The sequence below is a fragment of the Micropterus dolomieu genome, linkage group LG11 (assembly GCF_021292245.1).
Source record: "Micropterus dolomieu isolate WLL.071019.BEF.003 ecotype Adirondacks linkage group LG11, ASM2129224v1, whole genome shotgun sequence".
In the NCBI taxonomy this organism is placed as follows: domain Eukaryota; kingdom Metazoa; phylum Chordata; class Actinopteri; order Centrarchiformes; family Centrarchidae; genus Micropterus; species Micropterus dolomieu.
The window spans coordinates 13,124,045-13,147,081 of NC_060160.1; the positions used below are offsets into that span (position 1 = coordinate 13,124,045).

At 42.5% G+C, this 23,037-nt stretch overlaps 1 protein-coding gene across 10 annotated transcripts in view; it reads left to right on the forward strand.

Moving 5' to 3' along the window:
* Window positions 1-534: 534 nt before the first annotated feature.
* Window positions 535-23,037, forward strand: part of qkia (QKI, KH domain containing, RNA binding a) — an 80,532-nt gene continuing 58,029 nt past the window's right edge. For 7 of the 10 annotated variants that reach the window (XR_006827197.1, XM_046063151.1, XM_046063157.1 and 4 more), the window contains exon 1: window positions 536-979. Coding sequence is in view for 9 of the 10 variants with exons in the window: in XM_046063151.1 (XP_045919107.1) it covers window positions 835-979 (145 nt within the window). In the remaining variant the exon portion in view is untranslated. Of the gene's footprint in view, window positions 980-23,037 lie in introns of all 10 variants that reach the window. The other 3 variants (XM_046063156.1, XM_046063154.1, XM_046063150.1) reach the window with 1 other exon arrangement.

Here is a 23,037-nt window from a genome sequence, read left to right on the forward strand (position 1 = left end):
AGAGGAGCAGATATTTTCTGACAAATATATAACAAAATAAATAAATAAAAGAAGTGATCTACAAAGTGAGAGGGGCCTGTGTGTTTTTAAGTCAAAAAGAAATAAATATAACAAACTCATGATTTGTAAATGATTTACCTTGCTGTCTAAAACAAAGACAGAAAATTAAACCTCAGTTGACTCCACTTTCCACCCCCCTTTGATGTTAAAAGTTATGAGGCCAATGACTACAGTTCCATACTGTTAAGAAACCAAAAAACTGTTGGAGTCTGAAAATGTTTAACTGCTATAATGTTGCTATTAGTGAGGAAGAGAAAGAAGTAAATGTGTGATATTGTGTTGACAACACTTCAGAGGCATTATGTGCATTCCATTGCCCTGATTTTCTGTCTATCATTCCCAGAACCACTCTGCCCCGCCCTCCTGGCTCGGGTGTGAGCTGTCATTGGTTGTCACATTAGTCCCCTGAAAGCCCCACTGGCCAATAGTCGTTGAGGAGGACGGAGCCTTTCCGGCGGAACAGTCTCTCGCGCCTACAGTGGTGGAATCGAACGTCCCCGAGCGCACACGGCGTAGAGGAGAGTACGGCGCACGAGTCTCTGGAAGGAAGATAACGGTTTATTTTTTTGCCCCCTCTCGACTCAAACAACAAGAACAAACCAAACCTGAATTTTCAGAGGGGGTTTACATAGTCTTCTCATCACAAGGAGGAGGGAAGCGAGGGATTGGATCCGCAAGTTTTTTTTTTCTTTTTCGTTTTTTTTCTTCTTCTCTTTTTCCTAAAAGAGGATTCTGTGTTTTCGCGGTGGTTTGTTCTCCGTTCTCGCCGCAAAGATGATGGTCGGAGAGGTCGAAGTGAAGGAGCGACCGAGGCCGAGTCCCGACTATTTGATGCAATTATTAAACGAGAAGAAGCTCATGACCAGTTTGCCAAATCTCTGCGGCATCTTCACGCACCTGGAGAGGCTTCTCGATGAAGGTAAGTGGCGGTCTGGAGCGACCGGGGAGCCGCCGTGGAGGGGGAGAAAGCGTGACCACGGCGCAGTCCGGTTGTCGGCACGGCTTCGCTGGGCGTCCCTACTGCGTAATATTCTAGCATCGGATATACAGATATTGATGACCGTGGCAAGCCTTTCAAACACTTACAACGTCCAGTACCACACATCCAAAACAAGAAATCCGGCCGAGCTTGTTTAACTGTTCCACTCCAGCGAGATTTTGAGAGTTGCGTTGCTAACGTTAGGCTTCCAGGAGTTTGTTGCTGCACTCCTGACTTTGTGGTGACAAGACGAAAACTTTCTCTCGCTCACTTAGAAAGTCTTTCAGTGCGTGTGTGTTGACTAAATTCGCTCACAGGGAAGTTTTGAAGCACACTTAAAGGCTTATCAAATGCGAATCTCACTTAATTTAGACGGGCCCTGGTTCCACATGTTCCACGGCAAATTAGCTTGGGTTAGCCACATTTTAAGCTAGCGAGCCTGGGTGTCTGCGTTCCGTTGAACTCTTCAGGAACCATAAAACGTCAACTCAGCTAACTTACGTTTTGAAAAATAAAGATTTCACCAGTCGGTAAAGACGTTTCAGACAAATGTGTAGAAGTGTTAGAAAAGTTGACTGTCGCTTTCCTTATTTGTGCCTCAGTTGTTGCCCAGCGGCCGACCTTAAAAGCACGAAGGAATGTGTCTGCTTGTTGCCCAAACAATGGCCAGTGAGTTGCAGCTGGGAGGGGGAGTGCACGAAGATTATTTCAGCCGTCTAACTTTTTCATTAAAAGGAGCACCATTTTGTTTGTTTCCCTTCACCCTGCTACTACATTATTTGTCCTCAAATGAGGGGTATGCTTCTGTCGGCTGTGTTTCCTTCCCTTGCTGCAGCAGCCGTCGTGTTTTTCCCTAGTCAAGCGTGCCCTTCCAAAAACTGCGTCGCCTTTTGTCGGCGGCGCCGTCCAGACGGGGTTTGTCTGTCTATATGTATTTTCTACGCGTGGCAGCTGATTTTGGCACAAGCAGCGGCGCCGATAAACCAGGCTTATTCGCCGTTTATGTTGATAGTATCAATAACATAAGCTGGTCAAAGCGTAAGGTTGGACCTATGCTTTATGTAACTGAGCTGGGGACACTAGAGAGCGCCACAGCCCCCTAGCAGACTGTCCCCATGCCGTGTCTGGTGTTGGACTGGACACCACGACACTTCACGGGATATGTGAGTTATTATTTCGCATGCAATATTGGACGTAAATAGCAGTGCGTATGTCATAGTTTCGGTTGCATGGCTGGGGTAAGTAGGCTATGTAGTTGCTAAACCGGTCTGCAAAGATTTTCTTGCTTCCTTGGTGAGTGAATAAACAAGACACTTCAGACGTGGACTATTTCCTCCCCACCCCACAAGAAAGCTACAACAATGCAAAAATGTATTTAACACGGCCTAAAATACCTCTACTCGATTGTAGTTTACACTTGAATGTTATTTTGATGGTCATCTGGAGAAATTGGAAATTGTTTCAGGTTGAGGCCTGCAGAAATGTAAGCAATTAAGCCATGTTCCTTTCCAAGTACCGAGTTTGATTACTCTCCACACCATATAAATGCCTTACAAAGGAGGCAATTGTTGAGTCTTTTTTAAATTCTCGAAGGGCCACTTTTTCGGACTCAATTAGGAATGATCAGTGTGTTGATGTTTTCATTGAGGGGAGAGTCAGGAAGCAGACTTATTTTCTTTTTCATCCCTGTGCCCCTTTGCCATTTCCCGGCCCACATAGTCACATACCCCAGCAGCCTTACTGAACAGTAAAGAAAAGGGAACGTGCACACAGTCTCTGCACCTCTTATTACAACACTGCCCATGGTACACTGAATGAGCTAACTCACTGAAAGCAAGAAACTGCTTTTTATTGTCAGTGGCCAACAAAAAAAAATCTAATTATAATCATTTTCCACTTATTAACTTTTACTTTCTGAAATTAAATCTTATGTGTTCTTATAAAAACAAATACTTAGTTCTATCACAATGACTTCTTAAATGTGTTTAGAAGGAACACAACATTTACAACACAGCTGAGGTATTTTCAGTTTTTCTGGTGGGGGAATGTGTCACGTTTTGTACTAGGCCTATAGTCATCTTTCTTTGCGTTTTAAATTACAAATACTGTGTCTTAACTGCAGGACATATGTACTGAATATGGCACAAGCTGTACGTGCTTGTAAGTGTATTCAAAGACATTTAATGTGTATAGGTATTCTGTAAGTACCGCAATACTGTAAATTATTTTAACCTGCGGGGATTTACATTTACAGATTTATAGTTTGTTTCGCTTGGGAGGAAAAGTAAAGTAAAAGTTATTAAGCAAATGTCTGAAATAAAGAGGTTGAATAGATTTGCTTGTCTGTCTTTCTTTAAAAGAAAAGCTTTTCCAACATGTATTTTAATGTCTTGCTTGTTTAGTGGCTTTGGACGAACTGGTTTGTTAGGGGTTAAGAAAGGAGTTGTGTAATGCCGGACTGGTCTGACTCTTCCATGCAGCGTTCAACAGAAACAGAAAATGGACGAAACATTCCCTTCTCTGGTGTTTTAAAAATAAGGGCCGGGAGACTCGCGACTCAGTCTGACTCCTCTAAAGCCACACATGTCTGAGGTTTACAAGTGTTTCCACAGCACCAGCCCAAACTTTACCCCGCCGCCAAAAACTGCGCGTGTGTGTGATGAAAGCCACCCCAGTGCAGAGGAGGCCTGTCTGACTGTCTGGTTCCTGTTAGGGTCTGTTTGGTTTGCACAAATGCACAATCCAGTCAGTGTAATTTTTTTTATCAATCTAAAAAATAGAGAAGATAACGGTGTTAAAATAATAAACCTTCTCTTTGGCCTAGTATTAAAAAAATTGTTAAGTGTGTTATTTTAATAGCCTGTTCAGTCAAATAGCTACAGTTTCAGAAGCTGAGATAAAAAAAAAAATTTAACGTGTAGTGGTAGTTTGGTAGTTTGAGGTTGATATTTGTATGTTAAAATGTTTTATAATGATAAATGAAGCATGTTTTCTGACCGTGGTCTTTGCCAGCATTAACGATAAACATTACACTTGTGTGCGACTTCCAGTCTGACAGCATAGACTCCAGAAGGGAATCTTTAACTTACGTTTGATCTGAAAAGTTGCAGTGTGTGTGTGTGTGTGTGTCAGTGTGTGTTGCAGCTGTAGGAGGATTTTGGTCAGTTCTGTCTCATTGAGAGCGGCTGTCTGTAAATACAACCCGGAGACAGCAAATGCAACATAAAAACCCATTGAAGCACAAGCAGAGGAAAAAACATAACCAGTCAGTGTAGAGTTGTGTATGAATGAAAAGAGAGTTAAAGGCCGTCCTAATCTGTCAACAATGCATCGGCAGTCTTGACTCCGGAGGGACGAAAGTTTTTGTGTATTGTTGATAAAATTACAATGACGGCACACAAGGCTGAAATGCCTTCCTTTGTCAAACTTAAGTGCACCCAATAAGAGCAAAAAAGTCTTTTCTCAGTTGTCCATCCCTCGAGATTATCCTCACGACAGCTGCACATCTCCCTCACCCACCCAAAGTTTTGTGCCCGCCTACACAGCTTATTCTGTGGCGGAAGAAAGCCGACACCACCCTTGATGACCGCTGCTCCCGCCCTGCTGTAGTGGAGTGGACGTTCCTATTTCGTTGCCAATATGTGTGTAGTCCCTCAAGGTCACTCTGGCTGAGTGACAGGCCCCTTTTTGAAATCCCCTTGCGTTGCAGTTGTTCATCTCCCCGAGGTGACACCTGCTATGGAGTTTTTTATTTATTTATTATTTCTCTTTACGATCTGCCAGCCAACAAGCTGCTTCAAATTGCTATATTTTCTCTTGGCAGGAGGAGACAGCCCATATAACATCTAGAGATGTAGCTCAGTAGTGAAGGCGCTGTTGTAAGGTAGCAGAGCGTAGGAGAAAGGGAGGATTATTATTTATTTTTTGTTGTCATGAAGTGTTGCGAGTCTTTCATTGGGATTTCAGCATAGTCAGATTAATTTGGAAAAATGTATTCCAAGCTCCCCTTACCATTCCTTACAGACTCATTTTTTAGCTTTGTTTGTATAATAGATTAAATGGTCCGTTCTATTGCATGCTGTGTGGCAGAGCCACACGGTGCATAGTACCGCTTGTTCCAGGCTACAGTACCCCCTCCCCCCTTTCATATACAGTTTTGTGTCTCTTTTTTTTTTCCTCTGTGCTATGATTTAACAGGACCTTCCCAGGAGAGCTGTCAGCGTTCGGAGGACAAACTGTCTGCTGTCCACGGCGTTGCCTGTGTAGGGAACTGGTCCTTTGGGAACAGCTGTTTAGAGTACAGATTTTGATAAATGGGAGAATGTGTTTTTCTACCTGTCAGTCTGTCCATATGGTTCACCCCCTTTTTTTGTTGCCTGTGTGTGGCTGTTGCATCACTGTACTTTCCCCACCGTAGGTTGACCCTTGGCGTTGCTTAGCACAGGTCTAGACCTACACTAACCTCTGACATTCAATCAATTTAGCAGCTAACAAGACTGCGCATTGTAGGATACAGCTTAGAGCCATGAGAGAGCACAGACAGAGTGACTGGAAGTGAGGACAGGGGGTGCTAGGCCAGGGCTGCTGTTATATCCCCCATCCCCAAACCTTTTCTCTTCTCCCCACGTTCTCTCCCAAAGCAACTCATAAGCTGGAATTTAATTAACCAAGAGCCATTCTGTGAGCTGGTTACTGAGTCGTCGCCACCAGCGAGAAAGCAGAAGGCTCTGTGTTATGTTCCTCTGTCTGCCTCTCTTGCCCTCATGTGGTCCCTCTTTCTCACTCTCTCTCTTCTCACTCTCCCTCCCCGGTTATAAATTATGTGGTGGCATAAGTCTGACAGGGTGAGGTGCGGGGGTTGTCTGACGTGCCTCTGCCTAGCAGCCTTCCTATCCAGTATCCCCACCACAGTGCCTGTGTGAGCTTCGGTCCCTGTTCTGACTCTAACCCTGGACCCGTCTTGCTCTCCTGGCCCCACTCCAGCCCCCAGCAATGCCACCCCCCACCCCCCCAAGCGGGTGCTGTATGATAAAGTCATCCAACGACAGCTCCGGGTTCTTATCTCAGGCCTCAATCCCGTGAGTGCCGGGGCCTCCTTATCACAGCTGCCTCTGCCTGGCCTCCTGTCTCCGTGCCCTGCCCTGACTGCCTGGCTGACTATCTGGCTCGCCAAAACTTAAGTGTCCTCCCTTCTATTACTGCCGGCTGTTAGACTACACGTTCCTAGAGGCAGTTTATCTCTGTTATTCCTCAAGACTTAAAATGGAGCGCTCACATTAAAATGAATAGTGAATAAGGTAGCCAGATGCACAGTGAATTTCACTGAAGGAATTTCATTGTGTTCATTTCTGTCAGAGCGAAAGTCATGATTATGTGTGTTTGTGTGTGTATGTGTGCTAGATGATGAGAAGCGGTGTTAAAGAGGTAGATGAATTCGGGGATGTTGTAATAATTATGTCACAACAGCTTCCTCACACAGGATTATTCATTATATCTGGTTGTTTATTCCTTTTTCTGAAACCACAGCTCCTCCCTTTGCCCTTGACCCAAGTTACGTCAGCTTTTACCGTATTTTTTTCTTCTTTAATTCTCATGTAAAAACAGCTACGGGAAGTAACGCCCGTTTTGAGACAGGAAAGGACTATGGAGTCTGTTTTCCCTTCAGATTGACAGGGAGAAGGAGGGGAATCATCCCTACTGTCCTTCCTCCCTACTTTTGTGTGGACACGTAACACACACAGTATTTGTCAGAATATTCCTCAGTTAGTGTATGTATGCATGTATGGGCCCCACCCTGTTGCATTCTTTGAGTGCTTTAAATGGCACTCACACTCCCTCATTCATAGTAGGCTTCTTCATAGCCTCACTCTTGCGCTTTCGGTCTTCATTTTTAAATCTCAGAACCGTCACAGATATTTTGTCCCAACAATTAGCTTTTTCAGGAATCAAACCAGTAACATTTGTCACAGTTTCCTTGTTTTTATCATAGAAAGGAGGTGAAAAAATGAGCTGAATGCTCACTCTGTTCCTCTCTAACTCGCCTGCCCCTCTGCATGCATTTTCCCTTTCCTTTCAGAGGAGGAATGGCAACCGAGCGTTGGCAGCCACCTCAGGAATTTTACAGGGAGCACAGTCAGAGCACTTAACCTCCAGCCTGGTGTTTGTTTTCCACCCACACTCTCTCATAGTGTATTTTAGCTCTGCTTAATGTGAATGCCATCCACAGCGAGGCAGAAGGAACTTTACTTTAAATATTTAAAAATGTCGAATGCATAATTTGTCTGTAATTTGATCATTTTTCACTGTTGGCACTAGCAGGCTCCATTCCACTTAAGTGAAAAGTCCAGCAGTCCAGTAATGTCTCCTGTACCTTCTACTTCTGCAACACTGACCTCCGTCTCATGGACTGTTTATCTTTATCCCTCGTTCTCATGCGAATCCACTAGTCCAAGAGGTTGACTAGGCCCGTCCTCCTCCAAAACACCCCGGTGGATCAATCTGCCCGTGGTTTGCAGCCTTTGCCTCGGTTTCTCACTAGTTGCAGGCTGGCCCATAAATCAAAGATGAATAATTTACCTGTCCCTCAGCAGCCTGTGTTGTTTCTGTGAGGCTTGGCAAGAGTAGACGGGGCTGCCATAACCTTCCCTAAGGGCCACCGAAAGTGAGGTGGCAAGAGGTAGTGAGATTCCTCTGTAGCGCTCTGACATCGAATATGAAGCGCTGAGAACTCCAATCATAACTACCCTCAGCTGCTTCTCTAAATCTCTTCAACACGTTTATTAGTCGTAACATGTCAAAATTACAGCCCGACTGATTTATCGGCCGGCATGAGCTAATTGCATTTAATCGGCATCGGCCGTTTATAACAGCAAATATATGGCTATTAAAAAAGAAACATAGATTCAGATACTTCACTCATGTCATGGGTGTTGCATAGTTTGCCCACCAGAGGGCGTGCTGCAGCTGTTAACTACACTGTCTCACCACAAAAACCACAGAAGAAAACAATCAGCTGACCGCAGTCTGCCGGTGCCAGAGGGGCAGGCAGAGGGCAGTGAGTCAGTCTTTTGTTTTAAAGCTACGATGCTGACTAACGTGGTGGTACATTTATTTATGAAACAGTGTATCCGTTCTAGCGAACGGTCTACCTTTGTCCCTAGTTCATCACTTCTAAATATTCTCTAAAATCAGGCAATGTTACAGCAGCTAATGCTGCCCGTTGCTAAAATAGCCACATAGCTAATGCCGTGTTTATCAGTGGAGGAGCGCTAACGTTGATGAGCCGCTAAACTATAGTTTCTGACTTATTCTAAATATATCTGCCAGCTGCCTGCTACATTGAAATTATGGCAGATTATGGGTAAAGAAAAAGTTGCACCTTCCAGCAGCAAATAGTTATTGATTCAATTCATAGTTTTCTCGTGACGTCACATACACTGTTACTATGAGTTTTTTACTTTTGCATTGCCAAAGTGCTGGATGGTAGTTGTACTTTCTGATGCACAAATCGAGGAAGAGACAAGCCTGAGCTGTGCTAGGTGAGGGATTCCCCACAAGGTAAACGTAAACATTACCGCAGTCGAGCGGCGGCTTTTTAACGATAGAAATGCGGCAGCGGATGGATCGGAAGTGCCCAACACTTGCAGTTTGTGTTCATATCTTTCTTTTTCTTAAGTTGAGAGGTGATCCAAATAAATGTAACTGCTTTTGCGGCGTCTCTAAGAGGGAGTTGCGGTGTGAGCTGCTATGTTGGTCTGTTGTTTTGCCCTCCAGGTACCGCGAATGTCACGTGACTGAAAACTATGAATTGTTTACATGTTCACTTTTTGAGACAGTGATATTTTATTAACATAAATCATTTAGGAAAAGGTTTTATAGCCCACATACATACCAGCTTTCAGTATAGGCCTGCTCTAAATGTAGTTGATACAGTAAAGGGGTCTACTCTCAAAATCTAAATATCGGCTCATAAATCGGCTCCTTTAATATCCGCATCGGCCCCCAAAAACCCATATCGGTTGGGCTCTAGTAAAAATCCACGTTATAGTATTCAGTTCTCCTGTTGCTCTTTTCACTGCCTTTGTTTAGTTTAACCATTTTTCAAAAGCGGCTAATACATACATTTGTTGAATGGCATTTCTTATATTGTAGGAGTGTCACAAATTTCACTGCGTACTCAACTTTTGAATAATTTTAAAAACGTAAATGAGAGTTGTCAGATCCTAATCTGTTTATCTTTACAAATCAAGACTCTGATAGTCTAACAGTGCCATAGCCTAGGAACCAGATAAATCTGTAAGCTCATGTTTAATTTCCTCAGGCAGATGCTGAAAAAAATGTACCTTTAAAATCGGAAGTGGAATCATGAATTTGGAGAATCATGACTTCTTCACTATTCGCTTAAACTGAACTTTTACTTGGCTGTAGTTTTTAATACACTCTGACATCAACCTCCCATGTGTCCATCTACTCATGTAACCTATTCTACTGTAATATTGTCTTTGATACACCTGTAAACAAGCTTTCCAACGTCCAGTCTTCACTGGAGAAATTGTGATATTGTTTGGTCTGTTCTTAACATTTTGACTTGTTTTCACGTTAAAGAAATTATTTGGAAGCCGCTTCTCCCACAGTAACGCTTCAGTTTGCCAATCATGTTTTGTTTGTGGTTTACCCAGGGCAGTGGCTTTGTATCTTGAATGCAGATGCTGTCTTGTAAAGACTTGTTTTTAGACAGTGTTGTCCCTGTAGATTTCCTTGGTCTTGCTTTGACTGAAATTGACACACTGTGTGAGAATCTTTCTAGCATGTTTTGGATTGCCACCTTGGGATAGCTTTTCAGCACTAAGGAAAACAAATCGGTGCTGAAATAAAGTATTGTCAGCATTGTTCCAAACAACTGTAAATTTTTTTTCAGATGTTTGACGTTAAGGCAGTAGTCATAACGACCAGCTATATTATTTTAGTCTTTATTAGATCTCCAAATATCAGTTTGGTGCATCTTTAGAAATTACAACTTTAGAATGCCTCCTGAGTGTTGTACAAACAATATTCTGATATATTTATCTTCATACAGGCTGTCAAATAGTTAAACACTTCGATGTTGCATTGTTCCCACTAAATGTATTTTTGAATATAAATAGATTTATTTTGACATTTGATTGTAGACGAGGACATGGACTTTTTGGTATGTGAAATAAGCACTGTTGCTATTGTGTCTTTACATAATTTAACTTTGGTGCTCACAGCTTTACTTCTATTTTGAATACTGTGAAATAGGTTTGATCACATGTCAAGTGTATTAAGCAATCACGCTCAAAGGCTTTTTTGTAGAGGACAGTAAGTTCTGTGTTAGCGGGCACATTAAAAATGTTGGTAAAAGAGCTTTTCCACCCTGCAGTTATACAAGTTCATGGTGTTTCTACCACTTGTGCTTGCCCACTCTACAGCTAGTCGCCCTTGTCCCCCTGTATGGCCTTGCAGTTGGATACTATTGCTTGAGTCGTCAGACCAGAGAGGAGTTGCAAGTAGCAAAATACCACCCAACATGTTGATGTGTTATCCGCTCTTAGTGATGGAAATTATGCTGGAGGAACTTTTCACAGATTTCTTAAAGCAGTGTCACACAGAGCAGGCACTTTAATTCACATTTTTAATCAGTTGCCTCCTCTACTTATTTAGCAATGTTTCAATTGCTTGAACAAGGGTATTCTCCTGTCTTCCTGACCCAGTCGCACATAGTGACTGCCTAGCTGAACTAGAATTACATGTGTTGCACAGTTGTGTTTTACAGTGGCTGTCTGCCCTGCAGTCTTGTGCTGTAATGTAAAACATGATCTGCATAGTATAATTTATGTGTGCAATGTGTCCAACTAAAAAGCAGCAGCACAGAACAAAGTCAGATTTGCGCAACTGCAAGTGAAACAGTTTTGTGTCATGTTTGGTTAGTGTTTGCCACCGCTTGTCTGTTTGTGATGAGGCTTAAGTCTGTCTGTCCTTATCAGTTCAGCAGTTGGGAGGAGATTATGGAGCCGAAAATAATGGGTGGTTTTGTATGATTAGGCTTTAATTGGTGAAACAAAGAGCCTCTTTGGCACCGTGTGTAACATAGGGGAGACTGTCATAAAAACCCACAGATAGCTGGCAGGGGGAAAAATGTGCTGTGTATATGAAAGGGTTAGTGAGCGTGAGGTTCGTCCCTGCTCAGTTGATTGATTGTTTTCACTGAAAGGAAAAAGGCGAGCAAGGCTGCCGAGAGCGAGGGGAGGATGGTGAATGTGATAAAGAACAGCGGGGGAGACAGAGGATTCCTATGTGCTGTAAATGAGGTCATTTGGTTGGTTATGAGGAAGGTCACTAACCCCTCCCTCAGCTTCACACTCCACCTCTCTGTCTCTCCTTCCCTTCCCCTCAGCTAATGATCCACAATGGCTTTTTGAGTTTTAATGGGCCAGACTCATACACCGGGTCATTCCTACCAGTTCACATACACGTGAGTGCTGTCTGTATAACAAGCCGAATACACTTGCAGTGCATTTATACTTATTGCTTTATCACTTGGTTTATACTATAGATGAGTGTGCAATGCTAAATTTACTGTTATTGAAGCTGCTTAGACATGTGGTTCATGCAGCCCAAGAGCCCTCTCATTTATATGGTTGCTCTCACAGTTGGATGGTGGAGACAACTTGGAGCATGTTGAAGAAAGGTTCTATAGTCTTATATTTCTGTTGTCTAGAAAAGCCATTGTCAGTGTATAGTCTTGTGTCACAAACATGGCTTTGTATCCCAAAGTATACAGAAGAACGTGAACATGATTACTTTGGGTATAGTGTGTGTGGATCAGTATCCATATCCCTTAATAATTTGCGCTCCAGCAAGCAAAGCCAATTCCAGACCATTTCCTTAAAATTGTTACCCTATTGGTGCACAGCAAGTGAAACAATGTGAACATTGTGATATTGAGTACATGATAAATGCACATATGTTGTGGTGGTACTGCAATCAAGAAATGTGTGAAATCTTAGGTTGCTTACCTAGAAAATAATTTCTACCCTTGTAGTTTTGCTACTTTTGCGACTTAATTGTTGTTGTTGTTGCCGTTTTCTAACTTGGTCTAGCAACGAAGTCAGGCGGTGTGGCAAGAAATGGTATCTTTAGTATTGAGGCAGCTTTATACCAACCTCATTCAGGAGATCCACTCAAAAACATCCCTTACCACACATTACATTAGCATTTCATCCCCCAAACCCAATGATCCTAACTACTGGGACTTGAATTCAAGATTCACCTCAGACCCGAGAACTCCTGGTCCAATAAATTACTAATGTACAGTAGCTACCTTACTCTTGGCTACAAAGCTAACAAGTAGGAAATGGACACAGAGGAAAAGTGACATTGCCACTAACTTCAAGACAAGTCACACAACTCATAATTGAGGTTTAAGAAAAAGTTGCTTATAGTTTGGTGATGCAACAACCAGCTTGCACGGTTAGTCTGTTTCTCTCTGCTTGTAGATGCTGATCCAGTACACTTTAGCCTTAACTTCCACCATCTTGGCTGAGGAATGTTGCTCATAAAATGCTTCCAAGGTGTTTCTTTATTGTCGTCTTGGATAAGATTGCAGCTGCTCCTGACTGCCTGGTGTATATATTTTCTTGCAGGACGTGCCATGACAAGCTCACTGACTTGGAGTGACACGGTGATTTCACAGTTGGAGAGATTTGCCTCTCATTGCTATAAAAAAATAGAATTTTGGATTGGATATATGTTTGTGGTCACCTGCATCATGTGGGCAAATTACACCATTTATTTTAAACGTTTGTGGTCCTCTAGGGAAGGTTAAGAGCAGCTGGGGTTGGACGGCATCTAGACACAGCAGGTGAGACAGGTGTGAGCATGAGCAAGGTGCCAGCTGTTGATGACACCCTTAAGGTGAAGAATAGTCTGCCTGGGGATGGACTTGTCTGTCTCTGTCCCCTCTAATCCTTCTCTCCCCTTCTTTGTCCCACCCTTCCTCTCCTCTCCCCTACTCTGCTTTCTTGGAGAGTTTTTGTCTGACACGAGTTTAGGGTGTTTGTGATGGGAGCTCTTCCTGCAACCTTATTTTTATTGAGCGTCTGACACTTTCAATGAACCAGGCCTCAGTTTTTGCTCCACTCCTCCCTCCTCACTATGACTATAATCCTACTCTGTCTGTACCACAGTTGCACACACATACAGTTTGCTTTGCTTTCTGCCTCTTATCTCTTTCTTTCGGTCTTAAACATGTACACGCGTCCCCCTCATCTATTTATTATATTGCTTTCCATCGTTGTCATGGTGTTTTCCAAAGGAGAAAATCGGTATCTGTTCACACAAGGAAATGACTCATTTTTCCTGGCGTTGCCTTTTTATTTATTTATTTTAGTGGAGTGACTCTCTAGCTCCCGTCACCCTCTTTTCCCCCTCTGTCTTTGTGTTCCCTTCTCTCATCTTCCTCCTTCCATTTGTTTTCTCTTTGGCAGCTTCCCTCTCTACTCGTATGTGTGGCACAAATCCAGCCTTGGGGCTACATTGCCTCTTTCATGTGAGGACCAGTGGTGACATTAAAGGCCCCGCTACGTGGTCTGTCGGTTTGCATCAGCCCAGCTCTCACTCTCTGCACTCAGGACACTAGTATGCGCTTGGCTCTATACTCAATCACTCGCATGCTTCAACGTTGTTTGAAAGAGAACAACATGCCTGCACCCGCTGGCTGTAATTGTGCACATGCATATGCCCTTGCAAATTTGTTAAGCCTTAACACGCAAGTGCTTTGAGACGGATCAATGTTTAAAGACTTAAGCATAGTGGAAGCTTGGTTATTGACTGTTGAGTCAGCGACTCTCCCTCCCTTACCTTTTTGACACTGACCCAGTTGTTAGAGCCCCTACAACATCTTTGTTTTTAAATTATGTTAATGGTATGTTTAGCGCGACTCTGCAGACAAAACAGATCAACCGGATGATCTTCAGGACACAGCCACAGCCATCATACACACAGCCAAAGAGCAGCTCCTCTGATGATCTGCAGATAGAAGGGGGAGGTCAGGGGGAGTCCTTTCTTTTTCTTTTCATCGTCTGTCCTTTGAGTCAAGCAATGTTTATACGGAAGTGCATCAGACACCAAGAGAATTTTTCAGTGTCTCTAAAAAGCGCCAGGCCTGTTTGTTGTTCATTGAGAAGGAGTATGCACCAGTTTGACTTACCAACATGTGTGTACAATCCATCCTTGGATACTTGGCCCAGAACAATTTTATGTTCTGGCAGAGGACCATGGATATCCATCCAAATATTTAACACTTTTCTTGTATGTCTAATTTGTATTTCACAAGAGTAGGTGTTTGAAGTGGTAAGATTCAGATCCTGGATAAATGGTATGTCAGGCTGTGAAGACAATGAAGAGCCTGCACAAAGACACAACATCAGCTGTGATGTGAGTCTCTGTGTTGTCACACCCAGGGACACCGAATGAGTGGCTGTTGGAGTTGAACTTAAGATGATAGCTACAAGCCTCAGCAGGCCCTGTGCCTGGAGATGAAACAGCGGACGCACATGCATACACTTTGTGATGTAACCTGTCTGTCTTCCTGTGTTCAACACTCACGTCTTTCCAAGGGTTTTTCTGCATAGAGAATTTAAGCATTATTAAATTCTGTGGTCACCTGTAATTGCTACTGTAAAATCACTTCAAGGTAATGAGAGGTGAACGTAGCTAGCACAGCGTCTTTTGTCTTCAACATTTTGTCTTGCTTTTGTTTGGCCTTACTGCTTGGCTTTCTGTTATATTGCTTTGTGAGTTTGCAGCTTATGCTTTGTGTGAAGCACTTAAACTCCCTTGCCCTGGTGACTAAAACTTAAACTTAATTTTTTAATTGCTAAGAAATTTTGGGATACAGGACAAACCCCTCCAAGGAAGGAAGCAAGAACGAAGGGAAAAGTCAAAGTACCAGTGTTACTGATCAGCTGTTGACAGTGTCAGTGGTTCTTGTACCCAGTGTTGAATGTACCAGTCTTTATTGAAACTGTTCATTCAGCATCATGGCCACCTCAAATGCTTTAGTTTGTGGAGCTGTTGAATTGTTTTGCATTATACCAAGCACCTTTTCAAATATGTTGTCCATCTCATTTATGTTATTCTTAGTAGACTGCATTAGTTGTAGCCAGGGGTACCTAATTAGCTGGCAACGAGCGAGTCACTGTGTGTCGTAAAGGAAAGATGACATTGAGCTCTCTCCATTAATGCTTTGTTGTGTTTTGTTTTTTTTTCATTAAAATGAAATCCAATACAACAAGAACACAAACGCAGCATATGAAGCAAGCATAGAGTTGAATCAACATGAACATGATAAGATTGAGTTATTGCACGACTGTTTTATTCGCTTGCATCAGATTATAACTGTATTTGTGGTGTAATGTTTATTTTATACATTTAAATTGAAGCATGTTTTAACACCATGTCACTCTTTTTCAGTGATAGTGTGTCAACTAGCTAGATGGGGCCTTGCATGTCTTTATTGTCCCTGTTTTTTTTTGTTTTGTTATCTTATCAAGTTTCAATAGGTGACATGGTGTTTCAGTACCACCTTTGTCTGATTTTGATCCAGGAAAAACCCTCTTGCTACAAGTTGGTGTTCAGTCTGAGTTTTGCTCAGACAGACGATGAGACTGTGGATGTCTGTCACAAAAGAGGATTGAAGATTAATTTCTAACGAAGGATACTTGAAGGCAGTTGTCACTCTGTTTGCTTCTGTCTCCGTTTTTGCGGCATCAATGCATTTCTTGTTATCAAGTGACCTCATTCCCTGATTATGAGCGAGGGGAAAGGAATGTGGTTGTTCCTCATTCTGTCACTCCCCCACCTACCAAACACACATTAAACAGAGATTTTCTTTTTTCCAGTCTGTTTGTTGACATTCTCAATACTGCACTACTGGCAGGCTCCTGCTGCTCACATCTGTTCCTCACAAAATCAAAATCACAGTTGATGTAAGGATTTACTCACGGTTTAATGTTAAAACGTTGCCCTTGTCTCATCCTTTTGCCGTGTTTCCTTTTGGCAGTGTTTAACTGTGATGGAAATGACTGCCTGAATGTTTCCATCCCCCATTTTTATTCCTTTTACATTAACCATTTGATTTTCTGTCAGTATACTTTATAATCCCACTGAAAGCGTGGTACTTTCCTGTGGATTCATATTTTTGGAAGCATTTTGAAGCATGGGTAAATTTATCCCTTTGGATCAGAGATAGAAGTTAGATCACATAGAGAGACCTGAGAATTTATTTTCCAAACTGAACAGTGGGGGGGATATGACAAATTATATTCCCTCCTTCCCATCTTCCCCATTGGTTGTGAGCACTGTGGTCTCCTTAGTTACAGAGGTGGGGACAGGAAGCACAGCGCATGTTATCTTCCCCAGTCACATTGACAGTCGACGCTTTTCCTCCCTCCCTTTTCCTCTGTTGTTTCCTCTCCTGACAGCTGGACCTTTCCTGCCATTGTTGCATGACGCAGGAGACAGCTGTGTGTAGGGGTAGACGCAGTTAAGATGTCTTTAATAGATTAAAAGTGCTCAGCAATTTCAGACCCTCTGATCGGTTGTTTACAATTCAAGCAGAGTTATTCTGCCCAACTCTTCGGCCGCGGAAATGTCCATCTTCTCGGGCCTCTCCAGGTAGTGGGCGAAGGAAAGGGATACCCCCTTTTTCACATGCCAGAGGAAATGTTTCCAGGACAAGAGTCAACACAAAATGGGACCATGGACTGCTCTTGTAATCCACAGACACATAGCCCGTCAGCATGCATCCTGGCTCTTCATCCTGTTATTCTTCCCAACTCTTATCTTGTATTCTCACATCTTGTAAAGCTCACAGCATGCATCCTGTGCTTCATTTTACACAGCATCCCCTGCGCTTCATTTTACACAGCATCCCCTGCATTGTTGTGGATGGGTGGGGGTGCGTGTGTGCGCGCGTGCACACACATCTGTGCAAGTCTGGATGCATGTTTGTAAAAGTATGCCTGAGGCCTCAGTGGATAAAACAGTTGTGTTTCTAGATACCCAAGTAGCGTGTGTACATCCACCGAAACACTGAAAGTAGAGTTAAATGGGTTCAAGCAGAGAGCGAGAGAGGGATTCTTGAGTAGCACTGTGCAACACGGCTTAGGTCTCGCTTTTGTTTGTCTGGTTTCACTGGCAGGTAAAGTCTGTGTTCCCACGAGATGCAGAAGAACCAACTATCCGTTTGGCTGTTTGTGTAGTGCATGCTTTGTTCATGCTTTGAGTGTATATTTGTGTTCATATTAATTAATCCACCAGTTCTGACTATTCCTGTAATAACCAACCATCCCTTTTAGTATGCATTGAGCCACACAGATGCAGGTTATATCTCATGGAAATAAAAGGTTGGCCTTCTCCTTGTATAGTAGCGTTCTGTAGGCAGGCTACTTCTTTTCCCCCCAACCAAGTATATCCTCTCAAATTTGTGAAACTATTTTCAGCTCATGAGGCTTCACTCTTAAAGCCAGCCTGTTAAATGACTATTGCTGTGGCTTCCAATTTAACACTACATATCGCTCCCCGTTCAGATGGCAAAAGCATCAGTAAAATAGCCTATCTTTGCTTGGTATTTTAGAAGGAGCCTGAGTCTGCATTTGTGTGCATTAGGTTGGCTGTTTCAGCTGAGCTAGGGTATTGGGCTACTTTAAAAGGTGAACAGAGGAGAGAGGAAGTATTAGTGCGGCACTCTAGCTTCTGCTGGGCTGGATTTAGAATATTTTCGCAATCGCTGAATAATTAGCAATATTATGAAACTACTATGAGGAGGAGCTTTTCCGCATTGTGTTAACTACCACACTGACACTCCCTGGTGCTTCCTATGAGAAAATTGTATCTGTGAGGGTGTGAAGGAAAGAAACACGTTTCTGTTGCTTTCCATCTTGATCACTCCCCTTGGGGTGCCGTCCTCATGTTTAAGTGTGTGTGAGTGTGCATGCACTCGCACTTTTCACCCCAGGATCCTGTTGAAAGTCTCCCCACGCAGAGAGTAATGAACGTTGGCCCCTTGTGGCAACCATTAAGAGTAAGCCATTATAGTTCAGTATCGAGGCAGCCCTCCCTGCCAGTTTCACCTCACTCTTTGGTAGACCCCACTGAGCGCACAAAACTGGCACTCCGATGGCTCATTAGGCTGCCAGCATGGCCCCCCACCAGTACACAACCCCATAAAGCAGTTCCACATCATCAAATGTGATGATTCCTTGTTCTAATTTTAGTCTGAGGTCTTAATATCTCAGCAGATATGGTCTCATTTCACTGTTAAGCTTGGGGTGGGATAGCATGGTGATGTGAGTGAGGAGGATAAGATGGGTTTTTGATACTATTTTTCTTGGAACCATGTAGGATTTATCCTCTAGAGTCAAGTGTGACTAAGAACACTATATTGTAAAATATGTCTGAGAAAGAGATGTTACTTTTATTTTTTTTTATACTAAATTTTGGATTTGGCTTCCCAGTTGAGTGTTAACTGAGTGCATAACTGGTATGGAGTCAATACAGCAACATTTCATTTGGAATATCCCAATAAATAATAATGGTTCTTATGTCAGCAATTTTACCTGGCTTTGTTTCTGTGCCCACTGGGTTACTTTTGACAAAAAAGGGAACACCATATGGGCCTGAGTGATGGTGATTAAAGAGTCAAAGAGTTCAGCAGAGAGAAGCCTGCCTTTTTGCAAACCTAATATTCTTGTCTCTCATTTTAAAGATGTTAAGTGTTTCGAAATAAAAATAAAATCAACAAATTGATTGGTCACATTTTAAATGGTATTAAAATAAAACGCATAGCAAAATATGGCCTGCCTGTCTTTCAGCTTCCATTTTACCAGTCTAAAGACAGCTGACATCAACCAGTGGACGAAGCGTTTTGGCAACTTTTAAGTTACAGCTTCAGTAATCACCATTCTGTCATTTGATTTTTCAGACACGTTCTCTTGGAAGATTTTCTCTGACTACTAGCATTTTAAAGACTTTTTTTAAAGTCTTTGTGGCCTCGCCATCTGGGGACATTCTGTAACACTATATGTCTTGGCCACTTGACAGTTGATTTATGACTTTGCCTCACTGATTATCATGATCTCAAAATTGGCATCACAACGCCATCTCAAGCCTTAGTTAACTTGGCCTACTTTTGAGCCACATTTTCCAGGACGATCACTGCACCTGTTCATTTGTCACTGCTGGTGCTGGAGTTGTCAAGTGACAGTAGTCACTCTAGTCAAATTTTTTAGAAGAACGAATGTAAAACAGGCCAATTTTTTCTACGTTAATTTCTAATACAGGCTAATAGGGTGTTTTTTTTCTGAAATGGAAAATGTATGCTCTTCCCGGTGTATTCAGTCCCTTTTGTCCCACTTTATCGCTATTTCTGCTTCATTCTTGCCTCCCCTCATTTCTGCCGTTCCTTTGGTCCCTCTCTCCTTGTCTGCACTGTCTGTCTGCTTTGTTTAATCACCAAACTAACGTGCTATGACACGTTCCTATAGCACACAGTCATCATCGCTGCAGCCACAGAAAGCCACATTCAGCTTGGCACTTCTTCCCCTTCCTGCATGCAGTCACAGTGACAGCCCCCTCCCGCATTTGCTACTGGTTATGATTAATGGCTTTGCTGATTGCTGTTCTTGGCCATCACCACACCTACACATTCTGATTTTAGCATCCATATTCTCAGGGGTTCAGCCAGAATAGAGGAGGTGGTAACCGGCGTGTCCAACTTCTCAATGTGTCTGACGTAATTAGGAATGTAAGGATGTGTTAAAGTCATTGTTTGATTTGATAGGCTAATGACATTTGCTTTTGTTTTTTTGTCTGAGAGAAACCAAGTTTGAACCAAACTTGAATTCAACAAGTCGCATGTCTTGCTCTTCAATACATCATTTCCACTACATTAAACTTTTTTTCTTTCTTCTATTTCTGTATAAAAACATGATTTCTGTCTGTCTGTCTTTCCCCCCCTGTACAAACTTCAACTTTTTGGTACTTTCTTCATGATAAGAAGTAAGAGTCGAGGGGGAGTGCTGGGTTGATGTGTAATACATTTTTTCCTCTTTGACAGTAGACCAAATACGTGGCAGTGGCTAGTACAGCAAGGTAGAGCAGAGATGTAGCACTGTTTCCTGCTGTATTTGTTTAGCAGAGGCAGTTTCCCTCCTTCCGTGTGGAGTGTTTCTCCTGTGGGTACACTCTCAGGAGAGCTATGCCTACGAACACACAAGAGCTCATTAGCGTGTGTGGGTGTTTCAATGTTTAGTTGGCTGTTTGTTTTTATATGTCTTATATGGATTTAGGTTTATGTCAGGGCACACGCATGAAGCTTCTTCGCCTCATTATTGATGATCAGAGAGCAGAACGTGCTGCTTTCGGGAGGTAGTTGGCTGGGATATAAATGTGCATGTGTACATTTGCTAACACAGCATGTATATACTTTCTACAATTTATGCACCAAAGTGTATGCCTCTAAAAGAGATTGTGTTTAAGTGTGTGCAGACACTTTATCAACCGTCCTTTTCCAATTTGGATGAAAGCATAGTTCCTCTGTGTCTTGGCAATGGTGTTTACCCGTGAGATGTGTGTATGTGTATGGGAGTGTTATTCTGTAATTTAAATTTTTTTTATTATTATACCTGGCACAGGGAGGAGAGGATCCAGAAACCTTGTTACGCCAGTTGTTTATTTAGTGGCATATCTCCTTAAAGACCTGATGCTGGAGCTTTTTTCCCAGCCTGCCTTAGGAGAATCCCTGACGCACAACATAAATCTCTCCCTCTGGCTGCCAGCAAACCGCACCGTCATTTCTGTCTAGAGCCATTTAAACCACTCAGCCTGTGGGGCCAGGGCTGATATCCACATCATGTCAGGGTTCGGAAACCATGTGGATGAGTCACTGTAAAGCAAAGTGGAGATGTATTTTTTTTTTTTCGTACAGTTTTTATTTTGATGGTTGAAATACATTATGAGAACATTAACACAGTTTAAATTGCGCAAACAAATAGGATTTTCCTAGTCTGTCTCACAAAGCTGACATACCATTTATACATTGAAAAAGTTTTTGGTCGCTGCAAGTGCATATTTATCCTGTCCACTCTGGCTGTGAGGTGATCCCCTATTTGTGCCACTCTTATGTAAGAGATTGGTGATCTTGTTCTGTGCCAAAATGCCGTTGTATGCCAAACGTTCAGCCAAAGCTAATGTGATGCTTCAGCAGTTTGGGTTAGTAAAATCAAGTGTATATCTTCCAAAGATAGTTGGGGTTTATATCCGTACTCTTTGTTCTTGTGCACTTTCTGCTGAGAAGACTTAGGACTTTGGACATTACCCAATAAGTAATCTAATGAAAACAAAAGACACTATGTATTTGCAGCTTGATTACGAAAATATCCGGATGTGAATGCACATTATTGTTAGTAGCTCAAGCACTTTTGTGTTTTATGAGTATAGTCCCATATCCACAGCAATAAACTCCTGTGCTGTTCGTTATTGCCTTTTCTCTCTCTGAATCTGTGGAAAGAGGCTGTTTGGACACCATGGGGAGAACGACTTGCACCCCTGTGTATTTTAGACTACTACAAGTAATAGACACACTTGGGTAATGCTGACGCAAATTAGTTGGTGTGTTTGATGTCGCCATTTCCGGAAACATAATATTGCCTAAATGGGGTTGAAATGTTGATCCGCGGTTCGCATCTGATCTGCTCCTGCCTGTCCATTGTTGTCCATAATTTTCCTTCCCCCACAGTTCTTTTGGGTCTGGTGTCTGGAAAACCAAAATAAGTTGCATACTGAACAGATCGTCCTGTACTACACATTTTGTATATATCAATGTGCACTTTCACACTTATGCTATCCAATATATTACATTTAGAATCTGGTAAATTGGAACCAATGTCAAGTTAAGTATTGACCCCCATGCTAAAGGGTGTTTTTATATTAAAGTTCACCAATGCAAATGTTCCCTAATGCAAACTCTAAGGACAGGATATTTCAAACTCAAACTCGGTATAATCCTTGTAAGAACTGAAATACATATGCTAACTATGCTGATAGTACAGCGTACTCATTAACAACACAGGAATAGTTTGTGCTTGAACATCAAAGGATTGTGCAGTCTAGGCCTACTGTTAAATCAAAGATTAGGAAGTAAAAATAAGACAGAAGCATGAGGAAACTTTTTTTTTTCTTCCCCATCCTTCGCAAAGAGGGAGGGGGAGAGCGAGGCAGCTGTGTGTTGACGATAAGACCCAGAAATGCATACGTTTTCATGGCTCAGTCACCCCCACCAGTGCACACTATACTTCTGCTCTCTGCTTTAAAAGAAACCTCCGTCTTTCATATGCTTGGCCTGCCAAACCCCTAAACTGTTGAAGTGGAGTGTCGTCTTGGATAAAGTCGTCTGTGCCGTGAATAAAGGGCAGGAATGCATTAAACGCCCAAATCCTTTCGCTTGCAACGGGTACCCAGGCTTTGTGATTGCTAAAGTGCACAGCTTTAAAGTGAAAAGGCTTGTTCCTCGCCTGAGTCTTGTTTCACTCGGCACTGTCACATTAGGTGTATCTGTAATTTCTGTAGTTTTTCGACCACATTTGTATGTCTATATTTACCTCAGCTTTCCTAGACTTTTTTTTTTATTTCACCTGTTCAAATCATGAATTGAGCATGCATGCATGTGCAAGCAGGCAAAGATGGAAGGATTCCGTACAGTAGAGGTTTTTGATCTTAAATCCCCCCAAACAAGGAGGACTCATTCAGTCTCTCTACAGAGTTGAACATTTGATCATCTTGGCTTTAAGATTAATTGGTGTTACACTCGATCTGTTTCAGGTGCCAGATATTATCAGCCTAATACCAGGCATCACAAGGCATCTAAAGCTGCTTTCCTCCGGCAAAGCTGATTACTTGCATTCCCCCCCCCCCCCCCC